The sequence below is a fragment of the Dermacentor andersoni genome, chromosome 3 (genome assembly GCF_023375885.2).
Source record: "Dermacentor andersoni chromosome 3, qqDerAnde1_hic_scaffold, whole genome shotgun sequence".
Taxonomy (NCBI): domain Eukaryota; kingdom Metazoa; phylum Arthropoda; class Arachnida; order Ixodida; family Ixodidae; genus Dermacentor; species Dermacentor andersoni.
Window position 1 is genome coordinate 102,369,739 of NC_092816.1, and position 17,662 is coordinate 102,387,400.

Consider the following 17,662-nt stretch of genomic DNA (forward strand, 5'->3'; position numbering starts at 1 on the left):
TGTAGCAGAATTGTTACGCAAGCAATGAATAGAATAATCACTGTTATTTTTTATATTTTTGTTTACAGCATCTTCCTATGCATTCTCCTAGTCATCGTTATGGCCGCAACCTTGGTGGACTATATTATGGATCAAGTGCCAAAGAAAAAGCAAGAATACAGTACGTGCGCTCTGTTACGATCTTATTTGGTTCATAATTGTCATTTACCTACGGGTCATCAAACCGCGGTCTTCGATGTTGTGACTTATCTTTTCATATACACATCTTTATACAGGCGCAAATTTAAGTCCGCCAGACAAAACAAAAGAAGTACATGAACGCATGTGTGTAAACTTAAGCGATTGTTTCCCACACTTGTGTAAGTCGCCGATTAGGCTGGTAAAACCTCGTGACCCGATGTGCTCTGTCTGAAGAACACCTCATTTATTTCGCTTTCTCCTGCCACCAACCACCAGAGTTATTTGAACGCTTTGCTATTTGCTTTGCTTTGTTATTTGAATTTTGCCAGCCGAATTAGAAACGGACGAAATAAGAGAGGATGGCACCTACTTTTTCCAGCTTTTTTTCACTAAAAGAATGCATTGTTATAACCAGCCTTTTATTCTAAAACGAAATGACTTATTGAAGAGAGCGTTACGTTGGAGAAAGCGTGAAGAATAGAACGGTGCTAAAACTGTGAATGAGGAATCGAGCTTCTCTGCAGTAAACCTGTGCTCCAAAAATAACGTACACTCATACCACAAGAATAATGGCGAGCGAAGTCGTCGCTTATGGAATTTAAAGTCCTCGCTTAGTCTGTTCGCTACACAGCGTGTGCGAAATGTAACTGTGCAGTGAAAACGTCACCATACTACACGATGGTAATAGTGAATTACGTCGCCATTTCACGTGCTTTGTGAAGTGCAGGACCTGGAGTTTGTCTGAACACGTCTGTGGGTTGCACTCAAACGATGGGTCCACGCAGACAATCTTTACACACTGCAGCCGCTATAGAGACGGCATTTACCAAGCACATTGCATAAATAACTCCAGCAGCCCTTCATAGAGTGTTTAACAATATACAGCTTCGTGCGGAGCCGCATCTTCACGCCAGCTAGGGTTGCATATTTTCGGCTTCGTCAGTATTGATCAGTGCACTGCCATAGGTAAACCTTTGTATTTTAAGACCACCAGTTTCACTGCACAGTTACATTTCAGATGCCCAGTACAAATCTAATTGTCTCACTCTTTGTTCCAGAGTAATCGCAGGCACTCGTGTACATTATAGTGTGTATAATACTATTGAATTGCTTGCGATCTCGCTTTTATGGTCGATTCTGCTATAGAATTAGCGTCAAATTTAACAAAATTCCAATGCTGCAGGCGCGTCTTGTGCTGACCGGCAAAATGTTAACAGTGATAACCCGATGAAAAGCTCAATTCCAGAACTTTAGAAGAAATGCAAAAGAAAGCGAGGGCTTTACTTTTCAGCTTTTTGCTCAGTTGATAGACGCCGCAAAGAGCTACTCCATGCAGATGACGCTTTTTCATTAATAACCTAAATATAACATACCAGAAGCACGCAAATACACTTTCAGCATGAGAGGTCTACCTCTCCAAATATTAGCTAGCCAGTCTGAGCGATATAACCTTCGTAATTTCAACGTTTATCCCGCAGTCTGTCTTCATCTGTGAACACTCATCTTCACTTAGGACTAAATATACAGTACAAAGATTTGTTTTTCGCTCGGGTTACGTAGAACATTTAGGCTCTACAACAAACGTGCATACGTCCCAGGAGCATTGATCAATGTGGCCAAGGCTTTCTCAGCGACGTCCAATACACGGATACTGCTCACGGTGGCTGATAAGAATAATGCCAACCACTACGCCCTGCAGTTTCTACACGGCATGCGGTTCCTCTGCATCGGCCATATTGTGGTTTGCCACTGCGGTCAGACCATATCGGATAATTGGTGTGAGTATTTCAAACATGTCTTTTTTTTATTTGTTAAGAATGGACATAGCGGAATGTCGTGATGGTCCCTACTTGAACGGCACCACTTATATCAGAGCTGTGCCGAGAGAACACAGGAAACGTCCTGCCTGCCAATTGAGTTTGTTAGATTTATTATAACAGCTATCGCCTGTTTCTTTAGCTCGTCTCTGCTGTAAGCGCTGCTCTTGCTGTACCGGTGGTTGCAGAGCGCTGCTGTTAGGCGCCCATTACTGCAGCGAGCGTCGGCGTCGGCGTTACCGACCCAACGAGTAGCACAGGAAAGGATCAAAGAGGGAACGCGGAGCTTAGCGGGAGATCAAATACGCGAGGAGGAAAGCGGAGGAGGAGCATGCAGCGGAATCATGAGCTGGAAAGCGGACGAGAAAGGTATGGCGAAAGCACGAGGATAAAATCGCAGTTGGTCGACGATGGCTACCCGACGGCACCAGAATAACGCTCGTCGTCTGGGAGGCCTTTCTGCAGTGACTGCTCTGAATCGCGCCTGCGCGTTACCCACGCGCTTTCTTCGCGATCTCCAGATTACGCTGGGGATACATGGAGCGAAAAAGCGGAGGGTGCCGTCTCAGTATGGCAAAATTGCTTTAGTCGACTTGAAATGCACAAATAAAGTTTATACACATTTGCTCTTTCATTACAACAACAAAATATAAAAGAAAACCCTAAAGCTTTCTCTAAAGCTCCTTCATTTGCTATTAATTATATATCAGTACATTTTGCGCCGGTTTAGCGGAGATTGCGTCGGAAATCAGTGGTATGGCCACGCTGCGCGTAATCTGAAAAGATTAACGTACAGACGTGTCTCCGTCTTTATCATCTTTATAATCAACGCTTCTACTATTCCACAATATGGGACGCTTCTGCACCATGCAGATAAGCTTATCGGTAAATTCCACGCGAGTTGCCTTTGATGTCATGAACGTGTCGCTATCACGAAGAGCCAAGCCCGCGAACATTGAAGTGCGCATGCGAAATGCATGTGCCGGCGAGGAAGGCGGAAGTGACGGTGGTCGGCCAGTGAACGATGATTGGCTGCCCTTGCTGGCTGCTTCCGGCTGCGTCCAACGACGCGCGTGAAATATCTGGCAAGTCCTTATAGGCCGCGGCGGGTGTTTTTGTCCAAACACTGGGCGTCGAATGGTCGCCGACGGGCGAAAATTGCAGACCTGCAGCCGGAAAAACGCTCCATGTGTACCGGCCTTTAGCGAGGCAGTTGTGCTACACCGCGCTCCGTTTTCGTGACGTGCCGCACGAGACAGATGGTCCACGCCAGCCAATATATCGCGAAATCGAAACACGTATAGAGATGTGCTCAAATTTTGCATTAAGGAATATTATAATCGTCGGTGAACTTTCTTTAAGAAAATTTGTGTGACATGAAGCGTCGCACGCGCTTCTAACGTTTTAGTGTAGCTTAGTGTGTAGATTAATCTTCACCTTGCTATCTCGCTTGATAGTCCAAACAACACGTAACTAAGAGCAATGATACAAAAGAAAACAAAACATTTATATGTAGCAACACCACGGCGATACAGGAAAAGATATAGGAAATGATAGACACGTTCAAAGGAACAAAACGTTTATGTGTACACACGTACACATCGGATGACTGTGGTGTGTTGACCATTAGTACTGCTAACTGCATCTCTGCGCTTTCATTTCTGCAGTTAGCCGTGAACATCTGGGCGAAAAAATACATATATATTTTAAATAGAGCAAAAGTAGTGCTGTTGCCTTGGCAGAATGGCTGGCATATCCCTTAGCAAATATAAGCTGCGTCCCTAATCCAAGAAGAGAAAGCGAGAAGAGTGGTTACTTGTTTTCATAGCTTAGAATCTGAAACCAACACTGTTACCCTTGAAAGTTTACAGGACCCGTAAGCTTCAATGTACTTCCCCAAGCTACAGACAAGCCAGCGCGGTCGCGAACGTCAGGGATTGTTTGTTTCACACGACTTTCGCTTGCTCATGCAGATTAATGCGTACGCATGTTGAGACATATGAACGTAATGCCCATAGTTATCCCTGACATGGACTTGGTTATTGAAAGTCTGACATGTCATGTTACGTAGCTGTCAATGATTGTCAGTGATTTATACTTTCAACTTGATAACTCTTTTTTATGGCATCATAAGTAATCCTAGACAAAAGATTGTTTTAGTGCTCGGAGTTCACAATGCCTGCCATTCACAGAAAATGTCGTTTAAGTGGAATTAGTCTAAATATCAAAGTGTATTGTTTCGAGCCTCTCGGTGTTGTTGGTGGTGACGGTGCAGCAGCAGGCGGGGTTAGCCTGGCATGCTTCTTCGGCGATAATTCCGCCTCAGCATCTCTTACATTTTAGAAAGTGCATGTCACCAAACTTTGTTCAGCTCCGTGTCTCAAAGAAAGGCAAGCAGTAGTCGTACCACTTTCTTCCTGATTTCTGCGGGCCCGTCAGGGAACACTACCTCTTGATAGCTCGCATGGTAGGAACTTTCTTTTGCAGATGGTGCAGCAACGTCTTTCTTTTCCCGTAAGACAGTGGGCAAAACAAGATAATGTGCTCCGCATCGGCCATCTCACCACATAAGTCACAAAACGGCAAAATAGGTTTTTGAGCCTCCAATAACTAAGAGTTGATGTAAGCGGAGTTGGTTCAAATGCTTTGCATCGGAGTAGCGTTCTGGCGAGCAAGTCCTTGAACCAGATTTGTTCTGTGGGGATATTTTTTTTAGTAGCGCCTAAAAATTGTGGACAATTGCCTCCTTAGTTTTCAGGAAATTATTTTTAGCTGTACAATGTTATAGTACATAATAGGGTTTCGCGCACAAGAATGTCAGATTTCTTATTACCTCCAATTTCAACATGTAATGGGATTTAATAAAATTTCACTTTGAATATCATACTCTTAAGGTTTTCAATAAGTGCCAGAGATCGTCTAATATTCTCTCCCGAGGCTGGCCACGATATAATCGTTTTAACGCTTACTTTGAGCCGGTGAAAATAATGACATCTTGTGCAGAGAAGACACCCCGTTTTCGCAACTCACGTCTGCCAAAGCGAGAAAATACGACTCAGTATACATCAACAGAATGTACTCAACAGAAATAGGACTCAGAACATCAGCTCTGCTAGGCGAATCTTCACTCTATGTCAGGCAACTGTTGCCCATTAATTATCAGGTTATGTATGCCACCTTCTTGTGTCTGAGGTCATTAATAAGGTGTTTATACTTCCGCTTTCTACTTCCGGGTTTCCAAGAATATCGCCAAAGTCATGCTCACGTGGCGGATCTCTAGGTATACGAATCTGTGCGACGCATACATATCAAATGTCTTCGCCCAAAGGACGCGTAAGGCCTGCTTCACGGGCAAGCACTTTTGGCCCCGAAACGGTGCTGCGGCCGTCGCGAGAGCCAACCCCCTCGCCCAGAACCTGTTTTCTGAGCGGCGCTCGCCGCTACGACAGAGATCGAAATGTATGAAAATATTTGCAAGCGGCAACAGCGGCGACAATGCTGGAGCGTCGGCGAGCAGTCACGCGAGGAGCTCGTGACAGGGGTGGCATTGGCGCGCAGAGGAGGTCGCGACGCTTTTCTAGCAGATTAGAGGCTGGATTGCGCAACATTTTGACGAGACACATAGAAGAGAAACACACGCTTTTGCAACCTGGGCAAGTTTCTACCAGACTATAGCCAGTTACGAAAGAACTGGCGGAAACTTGCACTCGCGCTTTAAATAAGGCGTGCGTGGTTGCGCTTTCCTTATCTTTGACTTTGCTGCGTGTCGTGAGACCCATATGGACCCACATACAGGGGACGAAATGGCAGTCCATGTTTCTCGTTCGTGGCACACGCAGCTGTATTTCTACTCGTTGACTGTATCGGTTTGTGTGCTCAAGCTTTGGTTTTGGGCTTCTTCTGTTAGAACCGATCTGAGGTCTGCTATAATCAAGAAGGCCCTGCTATTCTGCTCGAATGCGTTGAGGGGAAAAAGGGACGAGAGATTGGTTTAGAAAGCAGAGAAGGTCTAGTCGCAAGTCTGTTGACATGTTTGTGACCTGGACGGCACTCATGGAATGTATGGCGGCATTCGAGAATGAGGGCCGCTTACAGAGCCCCTTTGTGCTCGCTTCACGCCAAATGTTGATAATACGTCTCTGTCTACTGTTCGAGATGCCTGTAGTTGGGGGTGTCTTGAGAAAAGCATTTGAAACCCAAATTAATATGGGTAAAAAAATGCAATGTATTTTTACACAAACAAGTCAAGAACTGATGTTGCTCTTGGGGAAGAACGAAATCTGCATTTCACACGCGTGAAAACATGGAAAATTGAAGCTCCAGCACCACTTCTGGGGACCGCTAAGCCACTGCTCACGGGTGCTCTCCGCAAGCGGTACCCATCGCTAGCGCCGTGTGTCGCGTTAACAGGCCGCATGTGGAACGAAGCTGCGTCTGTAAGCTGCGGTGCCGCTCAGCAGTTGCGACCTCCACCGCGCAGTCGCTTGCATATGAACAGGCTTAACGCCGTAAGACTGCAGCGAGAGTTTGTCTCAGTTCAAGTGCAAGAACCACGACCACGTCACTTTATTGCTTTCGTCGCCTAACAACATCTTTTGCCCTCGGCAAATACGACTGCGTCAAACAATTAGAGAAAAATTCGATGCAAGTCAGTAGGCAGGCGATTAAAGGTAGCGGATTTCAACTTTACGACATTGAGCATACAATCTGTAGATACTAATTCCCAAGCCCAAAGTTAAATATTTAGTGAGGAACTTTCATAGTATACTTCTGAAGTGCGGTCCGACTGACTGCACTCGGCTCACAATAAGCATCCCTGACGGCAAATATTCAGGAGCACCAATCGCGTAATTAATTAAGATAATAGCAGGGAACCGTGAATTTATTCTATTATTACGGACAAGCTCTAAGGAACTCTAACCCAATTTTAAGGTTGTTCTTGACACATCTAAAACGGGAAGTATCCTGGAACTTGTTTTTGAACTAAGAGTGTATAAACGCTCTATTGCAACCATTGCGGAGCGCGCTATGTTAATGCTTTTCTGAAAATGACTCAGTTCTGGCAAGCAAGACTTTTCCCGTTTTTCATAAGTATGCAGTAACAACCATTTGACAGCGGAACTGTTCTTCAAATACGAATGGGCTTCTGTTTTGAGGTTTTTATGCATTAAAATACTGTCCTTTATATTTCAGCCCGTTACCTAAATATGCTCATTTTATCTGAAGAATGGCCGTACATGCTTCTATCTGCGGGGTTCAGCAGCGTTGACACCTTCTTTTTTCAGAGGTAAGTTAAGGCTAACGTAGGCGATCGTGGTGATAACAGATTTGGACGGAGTCGTGCGAGGAAACCTTTCGAGGTGGGTCAGCGACTATGGCGTTCTGCGGGTAAACTTGCGCGCGCTTACTCACCAACCGCAGAAGCAGTGTTTCCGTGGTGATCAAATCCAAAAGCAGTTTTGTAAACTCTAGGTGAGCAATAATAACGAACCTATAAGACATTCTGTTGCTTTGCTATTTTACGTACCGTCCACAAGGCTGCATTCAACCTGTGTTCTTAACGATGAAAAATCTGCGAAATCCAATTGGCTATCTTGAGGTGTTTATTGCTTAAAATACGGCATCAGGCTATTGCAGCAATTTACAGTTGTGCGAATAATTGTATGGGCGTAGGTGCGGTGATTAAAAGTTAGACCTTTTCTCATTGTACCTAGGTTGGTAGGAACTTCCGATTTCATCCGAGCTTTCACGCAAATTTCTCCAACTCTCTTTCAGCGGCTTCTTTTTGTGCTTGTCGGTGAGCAAACAGAAGAATAATGGGCCATTTGCATTCGTCGTTGGTTTGGTGAGACGCTACATCAGGTAGTATGCACTCGGCTTCGTTTCTCTTTATTATGGCATGGTAGCCGAATGAAATCACAGCTACAACGAAGTGCTAATAAAAAAAACGTCAGTCATACTTTATGATGGCAGGAATGGTCACTTTGCTGAGTTGCTGTTATTGATGACTGAAGTCTGCATCTAAAGCCATTCTTTTTATTTTATTAGTAATAACTTATTATGCAGTTGCTTTGTATGTCAATGTAAAAACTGAAATCTGCCATTCAGCAGCCTAATTAAAACCTTCTAGAGATGAATTTTTATATCCTGGCGAGAGTGATTTATTTCATAGCAAGAGCAAACAGAAGAATAATGGGCCATTTGCATTCGTCGTTGGTTTGGTGACACGCTACACCAGGTAGGATACGCTCGGCTTCGTTTCTCTTTAAGATGGCATGGTTGCCCAATGAAATCACTGCTACAACGAAGTGCAGAAAAGAAGCGTCATCGATAATTGAAGACGGCAATGACGATGACTTAGATATGTTGCTGTTAGCTCTACAAAATTTCTCTACCCAATGCAGCTGTATTTGCTTCATCTATAAAGACGTACTACACAGCTGCTGTATCATCATCATCATCATCAGCCTAGTTACGCCCACTGCAGGGCAAAGGCCTCTCCCATACTTCTCCAACTACCCCGGTCATGTACTAATTGTGGCCATGTTGTCCCTGCAAACGTCTTAATGTCATCCGCCCACCTAACTTTCTGCCGCCCCCTGCTACGCTTCCCTTCCCTTGGAATCCAGTCCGTAACTCTTAGTGACCATCGGTTATCTTCCCTCCTCATTACATGTCCGGCCCATGCCCATTTCTTTTTCTTGATTTCAACTAAGATGTCGTTTACCTGCGTTTGTTGCCTCACCCAATCTGCTCTTTTCTCATCCCTTAACGTTACGCCTATCATTCTTCTTTCTATAGCTCGTTGCATCGTCCTCGATTTAAGTAGAACCCTCTTAGTAAGCCTCCAGGTTTCTGGCCCGTACGTGAGTACTGGTAAGACGCAGCTGTTGTACACATTCCTTTTGAGGGATAGTGGCAACCTGCTGTTCATGATTTGAGAATGCCTGCCAAACGCACCCCAACCCATTCCTATTCTTCTGGTTATTTCAGTCTCATGATCCGGATCCGTGGTCACTACCTGCCCTAAGTAGATGTATTCCCTTACCACTTCCAGTGCTTCGCTACCTATCCTAAACTGCTGCTCTCTTCCGAGACTGTTAAACAATACTTTAGTTTTCTGCAGATTAATTTTCAGACCCACCCTTCTGCTTTGCCTCTCCAGGTCAGTGAGCATGCATTGCAATTGGTCTCCTGAGTTACTAAGCAAGGCAATATCATCAGCGAATCGCAAGTTGCTAAGGTATTGTCCATCAACTTTTATCCCCAATTCTTCCCACTCCAGGCCTCTGAATACCTCCTGTAAACATGCTGTCAATAGCATTGGAGATATCGTATCTCCCTGTCTGACGCCTTTCTTTATAGGGATTTTGTTGCTTTCTTTGTGGAGGACTACGGTGGCTGTGGAGCCGCTATAGATATCTTCCAGTATTTTTACATATGGCTCATCTACACCCTGATTCCGTAATGCCTCCATTACTGCTGAGGTTTCGACTGAATCAAACGCTTTCTCGTAATCAATGAAAGCTATATATAAGGGTTGGTTATATTCTGCACATTTCTCTATCACTTGATTGATAGTGTGAATATGGTCTATTGTTGAGTAGCCTTTACGGAATCCTGCCTGGTCCTTTGGTTGACAGAAGTCTAAGGTGTTCCTGATTCTATTTGCGATTACCTTAGTAAATACTTTGTAGGCAACGGACAGTAAGCTGATCGGTCTATAATTTTTCAAGTCATTGGCGTCCCCTTTCTTATGGATTAGGATTATGTTAGCGTTCTTCCAAGATTCCGGTACGCTCGAGGTTATGAGGCATCGCGTATACAGGGTGGCCAGTCTCTCTAGAACAATCTGACCACCATCCTTCAACAAATCTGCTGTTACCTGATCCTCCCCAGCTGCCTTCCCCCTTTGCATAGCTCCTAAGGCTTTCTTTACTTCTTCTGGCGTTACCTGTGGGATTTCGAATTCCTCTAGGCTCTTCTCTCTTCCACTATCGTCGTGGGTGCCACTGGTACTGTACAAATCTCTATAGAACTCCTCAGCCACTTGAACTATCTCATCCATATTAGTAACGATATTGCCGGCTTTGTCTCTTAACGCACACATCTGATTCTTGCCTATTCCTAGTTTCTTCTTCACTGTTTTTAGGCTTCCTCCGTTCCTGAGAGCCTGTTCAATTCTATCCATATTATAGTTCCTGATGTCCGCTGTCTTACGCTTGTTGATTAACTTAGAAAGTTCTGCCAGTTCTATTCTAGCTGTAGGATTAGAGGCTTTCATACATTGGCGTTTCTTGATCAGATCTTTCGTCTCCTGCGATAGCTTACTGGTTTCCTGTCTAACGGCGTTACCACCGACTTCTATTGCGCCCTCCTTAATGATGCCCATGAGATTGTCGTTCATTGCTTCAACGCTAAGGTCCTCGTCCTGGGTTAAAGCCGAATACCTCTTCTGTAGTTTGATCCGGAATTCCTCTAGTTTCCCTCTTACCGCTAACTCATCGATTGGCTTCTTGTGTATCAGTTTCTTTCGTTCCCTCCTCAAGTCTAGGCTAATTCGATTTCTTACCATCCTGTGGTCACTGCAGCGTACCTTGCCGAGCACGTCTACATCTTGAATGATGCCAGGGTTCGCGCAGAGTATGAAGTCGATTTCATTTCTAGTCTCACCATTCGGGCTCCTCCACGTCCACTTTCGACTAACCCGCTTGCGAAAAAAGGTATTCATTATCCGCATATTATTCTGTTCTGCAAACTCTACTAATAATTCTCCTCTGCTATTCCTAGAGCCTATGCCATATTCCCCCACTGACTTGTCTCCAGCCTGCTTCTTGCTTACCCTGGCATTGAAGTCGTCCATCAGTATGGTGTATGTTGTTTTGACTTTACCCATCGCCGATTCTACGTCTTCATAAAAGCTTTCGACTTCCTGGTCATCATGACTAGATGTAGGAGCGTAGACCTGTACAACCTTCATTTTGTACCTCCTATTAAGTTTCACAACAAGACATGCCACCCTCTCGTTAATGCTATAGAATTCCTGTATGTTACCAGCTATTTCCTTATTAATCAGGAATCCGACTCCTAGTTCTCGTCTCTCCGCTAAGCCCCGGTAACACAGTACATGCCCGCTTTTTAGCACTGTATATGCTTCTTTTGTCCTCCTAACCTCACTGAGCCCTATTATATCCCATTTACTACCCTCTAATTCCTCCAATAACACTGCTAGACTCGCCTCACTAGATAGCGTTCTAACGTTAAACGTTGCCAGGTTCAGATTCCAATGGCGGCCTGTCCGGAGCCAGGTATTCTTAGCACCCTCTGCAGCGTCACAGATCTGACCGCCGCCATGGTCAGTTGCTTCGCGGCTGCTGGGGACTGAGGGCCGGGGTTCGATTGTTGTATTCATATAGGAGGTTGTGGCCAAGTACTGCACCAGGGTGGCCAATCCTGCTCTGGTGAGAGAGTGCGTTACCGGTTCTGGTCACCGGGATCAGGCCGCACTCCAGGCCTGTTTGTGCAATTTTCTCAACACACGGTTTTTTTTTTTTGTATTTTCCGGTGGAGAATTGCGCGGCGCCGGGATTTGGATCACGGTCCTCTTGCACTGGAGACGGATACTCTACCGTCCCCGTAGGAGTTAAATTAAAAATTAATTTATGGGGTTTTACGTGACAAAACCACTTTCTGATTAGGCACGCCGTAGTGGAGGACTCCGAAAATTTCGACCACCTGGGGTTCTTTAACGTGCACCTAATTCTAAGTACACGGGTGTTTTCGCATTTCGCCCCCATCGAAATGCGGCCGCCGTGGTCGGGGTCCGATCCCGCGACCTCGTGCTAAGCAGTCTAACACCGTAACTACTGAGCAACCACGGCGGGTCCCGCAGGAGTTGTACGCCTCATTTAACCTACAGTGGTGCCCTATTTGATCAGTCAAGGTGGACAAATCTGAGCTCGGTTATACCGCATGGATGGCACTCGGCTAGAGAACCTGGTATTTATGACCTGCACATGTGAGGCCATACATATTTGAAGATGTATATCTTTTTTTTTTCTTTTTTTTTAAGAGGGTTCCCGTACAGTGATAAAATAAAGGAAAAGACATTAAAAGAAAGAAAAAAAAAAGAAAGAAAAAGGGGCGAAAAAAAAAGGAACATAACAGGTGATTTGAACTCGTGACCCTTCGATGTTGCCCGGAAAGATAGCTCAGTCGGTTGGTTCGTCAGGCCCCAGGCTACTTTCAAGCGCCACAGCTCCTGCTCCGAGCGTCACACTTACGTGGAAAGAGACTCATGTTGTCATGAGTCATGTCATGTTGTCATGTCATGTTGTCATGTCAAGGCATACTTTCTAGGAAAAAATGGCCGCTCGAGGAGAAGAGCGAACTCGAGCGGCTTTAGAGGCTAGGAAAACTGCCTTAAAATATTTAGACTTGAGGGAAAGCTTCGTAAACAAACTATAACACGGCAATCAGCACTCGAATACGACGAGAGAAATTACTGAGACGTGGAAAATTCCCTTGAAAAAAATCTGGTTTGCGAGACAAATGCTTGTATGTATTGAACCTCTTAAAAGATGAGGGGGGAAATATGCGCTCACCGAGAGGGCATCTTCAGCACTGGACCACCCCAAGGCACCTTTCAGAGATGTGGAGAGCTTCGCGGCCGGAACGAAGCATCCCCTCTCCGCCGGCCAAGAGGGGAAAACGCGCTTTCCGATCGCTCAAGGTTGCGCGGACAAAGCATAACTCTAGCGTCTAGGAAAAGCTTAACCAGGTGCGATGGCGGCACGCATAGCGTGGGAAGCTAGCCGCCAGAATAACTATACCAAGAACTGCTGCTGACGACGGCGAAATACCTTCGTGTAATTATAATAACCCTAATATGCCTCTGTATATGCCTCTGTAAAAACTCAGACGCGTGAAGACGACGAATTGTTTCTCCTGTGGGAGGCAGCTCTTTCGGTCTCCTCAGTTTTTGTGAATTTTGTGTATTCCGGGGTTATCGCTTTGCTGCGGGTGGCGATGGATCCTGACCCCGTTGTGCGTAGTCCCGGCATGGCATTGCCTTCAACGTCGGCGTCAACGAAGCGGAACAGCCAAGATGTTAACGCCACCAGTGACAGCACTGAACTGCACACGGCCAGTAGCGATGACAGTGACGAATGGCGAAGAACAAGGCGAAGAGGAGGATCCTCAGCGGCTCTTCGCCAGCATTTACGTCAACAGTGAAGGCTTCCTGTGGTCCACTGCGCCACATTATTTGCTCGTGTTGATTCTTCGGACATGCTGAGAAACATGGATCGGCAAGTTATATCGGCACGACATGAAGCTCTAGTGCAGTATGACATAAAGTACAGTACATTCGACTTAAGCTACGTAAGGACGTCCTGGTCATAGACCTCGAGCAATCGGCTGCTTTACGTACATTGCCAACTGTTACGGAGCTTGGCGGCATCAGAGTCCGTGCTGTCACCCCGCAAGACAGAGGCACGCCAACGCGCGTCATATATGATGTCGACGTCTCTATACCGAATGGTGACTGACCTTCCTGTCCTAGTCAAACCAGCTACTGACACTACGGACATACTGCAAGTTTGCCGAGTAGGCAACTGCCGTTTTGTAACGGTGATCTTCAAGGGCGACTGTCTTCCTTCCCATGTGAAGGCTTGTTTTTTTCTACATGGCGTTCCAGCTTATATTCAGAGGCCCCTTGAATGGTACAAGTGCCTGAAAATGCGCCACGTAAGCGGCGTATGTAACAACAAGCCAGCTTGCGAGGGGACTACCTTGAAATGCAAGGACTGCAATGGAAATCATGATGCCTCATCCAAAAAACTGCGCACTAATCAAGAAGGGGAGGATAATTTTGAGACGAATGGTGAAAGATAGCTCGTCGTGAAAGCAAGCGATAACGACTCCTAACAGACGACGTTCTCGTCGACGGCGCGCTTTCAAGAAAGAAAGAAAGTGTGGTTTTGCCTCCGGAGCGTTCCTTCACGCCGCCGCAACCGTCATCACTGTCATGCAACCGACCCCTACATGGTCAGAAGAATACCGATGCTCAGAAAAAAATATATGACGCTGATTGGCGTGCACTATCGCAGGGACGCTTCTCCGTGGAGCGACAGCATCGACTACCGTCAAGCGCTACTTCGACAACAGATAATGTAGCTGCGAAGATGACCAGGCCGTTGCTATGCTGATGTCGCTGGTGAGTATTATCCCCGCACTCCTCAATAATATGCAAGCGCCATCCACTGAATGCGCGCGGCAAGCCATGGATTCTCGTGAACCAGTACTTGCGGGCCTACAGTAATAAAATGGCTCGACATCCACAAGCACTGCGGCCTTCCGGGAGCAAGTCAACTATGCTTCTATACTTCAATGAAACGCCATAGGTCTGCAGTCACGCAGGTAAGAATTTCGGCACTTGGTTTTTGAGAACAAGTTCCCCTTTATCGTAATTTGTGAACCTGATCTCTCAAAGACAATACGACTGTGGGGCTACGAATCATTTGTTTCTTCATCATGTATTTAACGTAGTCAAGTTGCTGTGTATATTCGCAAGGCGATCACTTATGTTGATCAAATAGTGCTGCCTCACAATGAGGATCAATACGTGTGTCCCCGTGTTAAAAAGAACAAAGGTCCATTCACACTTATAGGCGCCTTACACATCCCCATCACGTCGACTTTATCGACAGACGCCAAGCGCCATAGCCACAATAACTCCAAGCCCTTGGACAATCATTTGTGACTTTAGTGCCCATCATCCTCTCTGGCGAAGCTGCAGGACAAATCAACGAGGCCTGAGTCTAGTTGATCTCGCTACCGAGCATGGACTAAGAGTTTTAAACGATGACAGCCTGATTTATCTCCGAGGAGTGACGTGCAGCAGCTACTTGGACTTGACATTAGTGCCGCATAAATTTGGTGCCAAAGTTCAACGGCTGACAGACATTGTAACTGATGGCAATGACCATATTCCTACGTACATGACTATCAAAGGCCTTGACGATTCTCGCTACCCTATGCGATCAAAACAGATAGACTGGCAAGCGTACCGAAATTCGATCGAGGAGAAGTGCAAAGATGAACATCCCGAGTTGCTTGAAGACATGATCGTAGGTCTGCAGCCTTCTATTGCGAACGTAGGCAACATCTACAAGCCGCACAGGTATCGAGCAAGAATTGAAGAGGGTTCGGTTGATCCACCAGTGTGCGGAGAGACGATGTAGGCGTACTAAGTCAATTCCTGACCTGAGGGAAGCGCTACGCACCCAGAAAAAAGTTCAGCGTCAGATGAACGAACTTCAGGCCAACGATAGAAGAGCTTTTGCGAATCGCTGGACCCTCGTAAGCCGCCATCCCCCGTGTGCGGAATTCCTCAGGTTCTTCGCTGACATCTACAACAATGCCGTCCCTTCACAGCGTTGGCTCTTTATCAAAGCCGTCCACAGCTTTGAGGTCGTGGGAGAATTTTGTGGGGAAGTTACTGGCGACTTCGTTCTGCTCGCTGACATCTCGTCAAATGAGGTTCCCGTGGCGAGAGATGAAAGTATGGAAGTGCCTTTCTTTATGGAAGAACTGTAAGCAGCCTTGGCTGCGTGCAGGCAGTCGTCATCATCCGGTCCCGATGGCGTGACCTACGCTGCCTTAAGACACGTAGGTTGCACAGCACAATGTTGTCTTCTGCATATCTTCAATCCATCTTGACGTGATGGTGGTTGGAAGTGTAGCCACAGTCCCCGACGGTTGGAAGTGTAGCCGACTGTTGTCTCAACTGAAGCCTGGGTAGTCTCCGCTGGACCTTACATCGCACCGGTCGGCTACACTTGCGAGTTGCATCGGTAAGGTCACGGAGAGGAGGTTGCTGAGACGTATGGAACGGTACCTCGAATAGTATAATATTTGCCTTGAGGCAATGGAATGTTTTCAACGTGGGCGGTCTTCTGTTGACAGCGTCATCGATCTCGTCACCTCCGTGCAGCAACAAAAAGTTACGAAGCGCTTCTCTGTGGCAATCTTCTTAGACGTGGACGGTGCCTACGACAACGTAACCCACGAAGCCATTTTCAAGGCTCTTGAGGTTGCAGAACTTGGAGGCCACGTCTCTAGGTGGATTAGAATCGAGCTATCTCTCACGGAGATCTATGCTTGTCATTACAGAACATGGCCAGACAAATAGACAAATAGATCTCCAGTCGTGGCGTCCCACAAGACGGAGTGTTGAGCCCCACTTTTTTCAATATCGTTCTAGTGATGCTCACCGAAACGCTAAGAGAAACTGCTAATGCCTCGCTATACGCTGACGATATTTGAATTTGGGCGTCCGGCGTGACCAGACCACAAATGCGTGCTAGAATACAGAAAGTGGCAACCCTCACAACAGCATACCTTTGTCGAAAAGGTCTGACGATTTCTACAGCAAAAATATGCACTAGTGGCATTTACGCTAAAATAGATGTATTTCTACCTGGTGTGTATCGAGGGCCAGTCAGTTGCATACAAGAAATCTCACAAGTTCTTAGGCGTTATTGTAGATCGTGACCTCACCTGGAGTCCCCATGTCTCATACAGAAAGAAAAAAACGCATTTGTATTGCGAATATGATAAAATTCGTAGCTGGAAAATCGTGGGGACCGACCGTGCGCTCAACCTTACAGCTATAAACGGCACTTTTTCTCGAACGTTTGTGATACCATCTTCGTGTTTTGTACAACGCATGCAAGACTAATCTCCTTTCACTACAGAGGGTACAAGCCCAAGCACTTCGGATATGTCCTGCCGGAATGTTCTTTGACAGCTGCGACGATTGTCATTGCATAGGAGCACCAGATCACCCCTCATATCGCCGGTGGGGTGCTAACAGAGCACATTCGACACCTTTCACGCCTACCACCCACAATTTATCTAATTTGATAGTGCGAAGACCACAGGCTACATTCTGTGGTATTGTGACGAGACACAATGGCTCGATGCCATCTGGCTTCAAGCCGGCGAAACGCCCAACATCGGCATGGTGGTGTCTCCGGCAAATTGACGTGCGCCACTCAATTCCTGAGATTGCTAAGAAGGTAGACTTGTCACTGCTAGCCCCGAAGAAGTTGTCTCTGCTTCTACTGAACGAGTATTGTTTTCACCACATACACATATACAGCGACGGTTCCACCAATTCCAACAGCAGTGGTTGTTCAATCGGACGCCGTCTCTTTGCCATTTAAATATTCACACAATACCACGTCTACAGCAGCAGAATTTGCGGCTCTTCAAGGTGGACTCAAGTACTTGCTCCAGCAACCACCAAATCTTTGGGTCATTTCCCGCTATTCTAAAGCATCCTTACAAACTCTGCAGTTTGCCCTACGTCATGGATTACACAAGCAGCTAGTGTTAACAAGGTTAACAAGCAGCTAGCTAGAAAGGACACGACATTGTATCTCATTCGTTGCCAAGCCACTGTGGAAATGGTGGCAGTGATAGTGTAGTAGAAGCTGCGGGTTCGGCTCATCAGAAATATCAGCGGATTCCTGTACCACTTACAAGAACTGATGCTCCGAAGCAACTTCAAGCTCTTCTTTGCCACATCACACTCCTACGACGGAATTCACCGTATTTCACCAACTAACGCTTGCACTCTTTCGACCCTAACTTACGAC

General features: G+C 46.1%; 1 protein-coding gene across 2 annotated transcripts in view; it reads left to right on the forward strand.

The window, feature by feature from the left end:
• Positions 1-60: 60 nt before the first annotated feature.
• The window catches only part of LOC126541467 (nose resistant to fluoxetine protein 6-like), a 98,690-nt gene continuing 81,088 nt past the window's right edge, over positions 61-17,662 (forward strand). The window contains exons 1-4 of one of the 2 annotated variants that reach the window (XM_072287265.1): positions 61-160; positions 1,779-1,958; positions 7,191-7,284; positions 7,773-7,859. In XM_072287265.1, coding sequence (XP_072143366.1) covers positions 100-160; positions 1,779-1,958; positions 7,191-7,284; positions 7,773-7,859 — 422 coding nt within the window. In that variant the 5' untranslated portion in view covers positions 61-99. The remainder of the gene's footprint in view (positions 161-1,778; positions 1,959-7,190; positions 7,285-7,772; positions 7,860-17,662) is intronic. The other variant, XM_050188221.3, reaches the window with a different exon arrangement.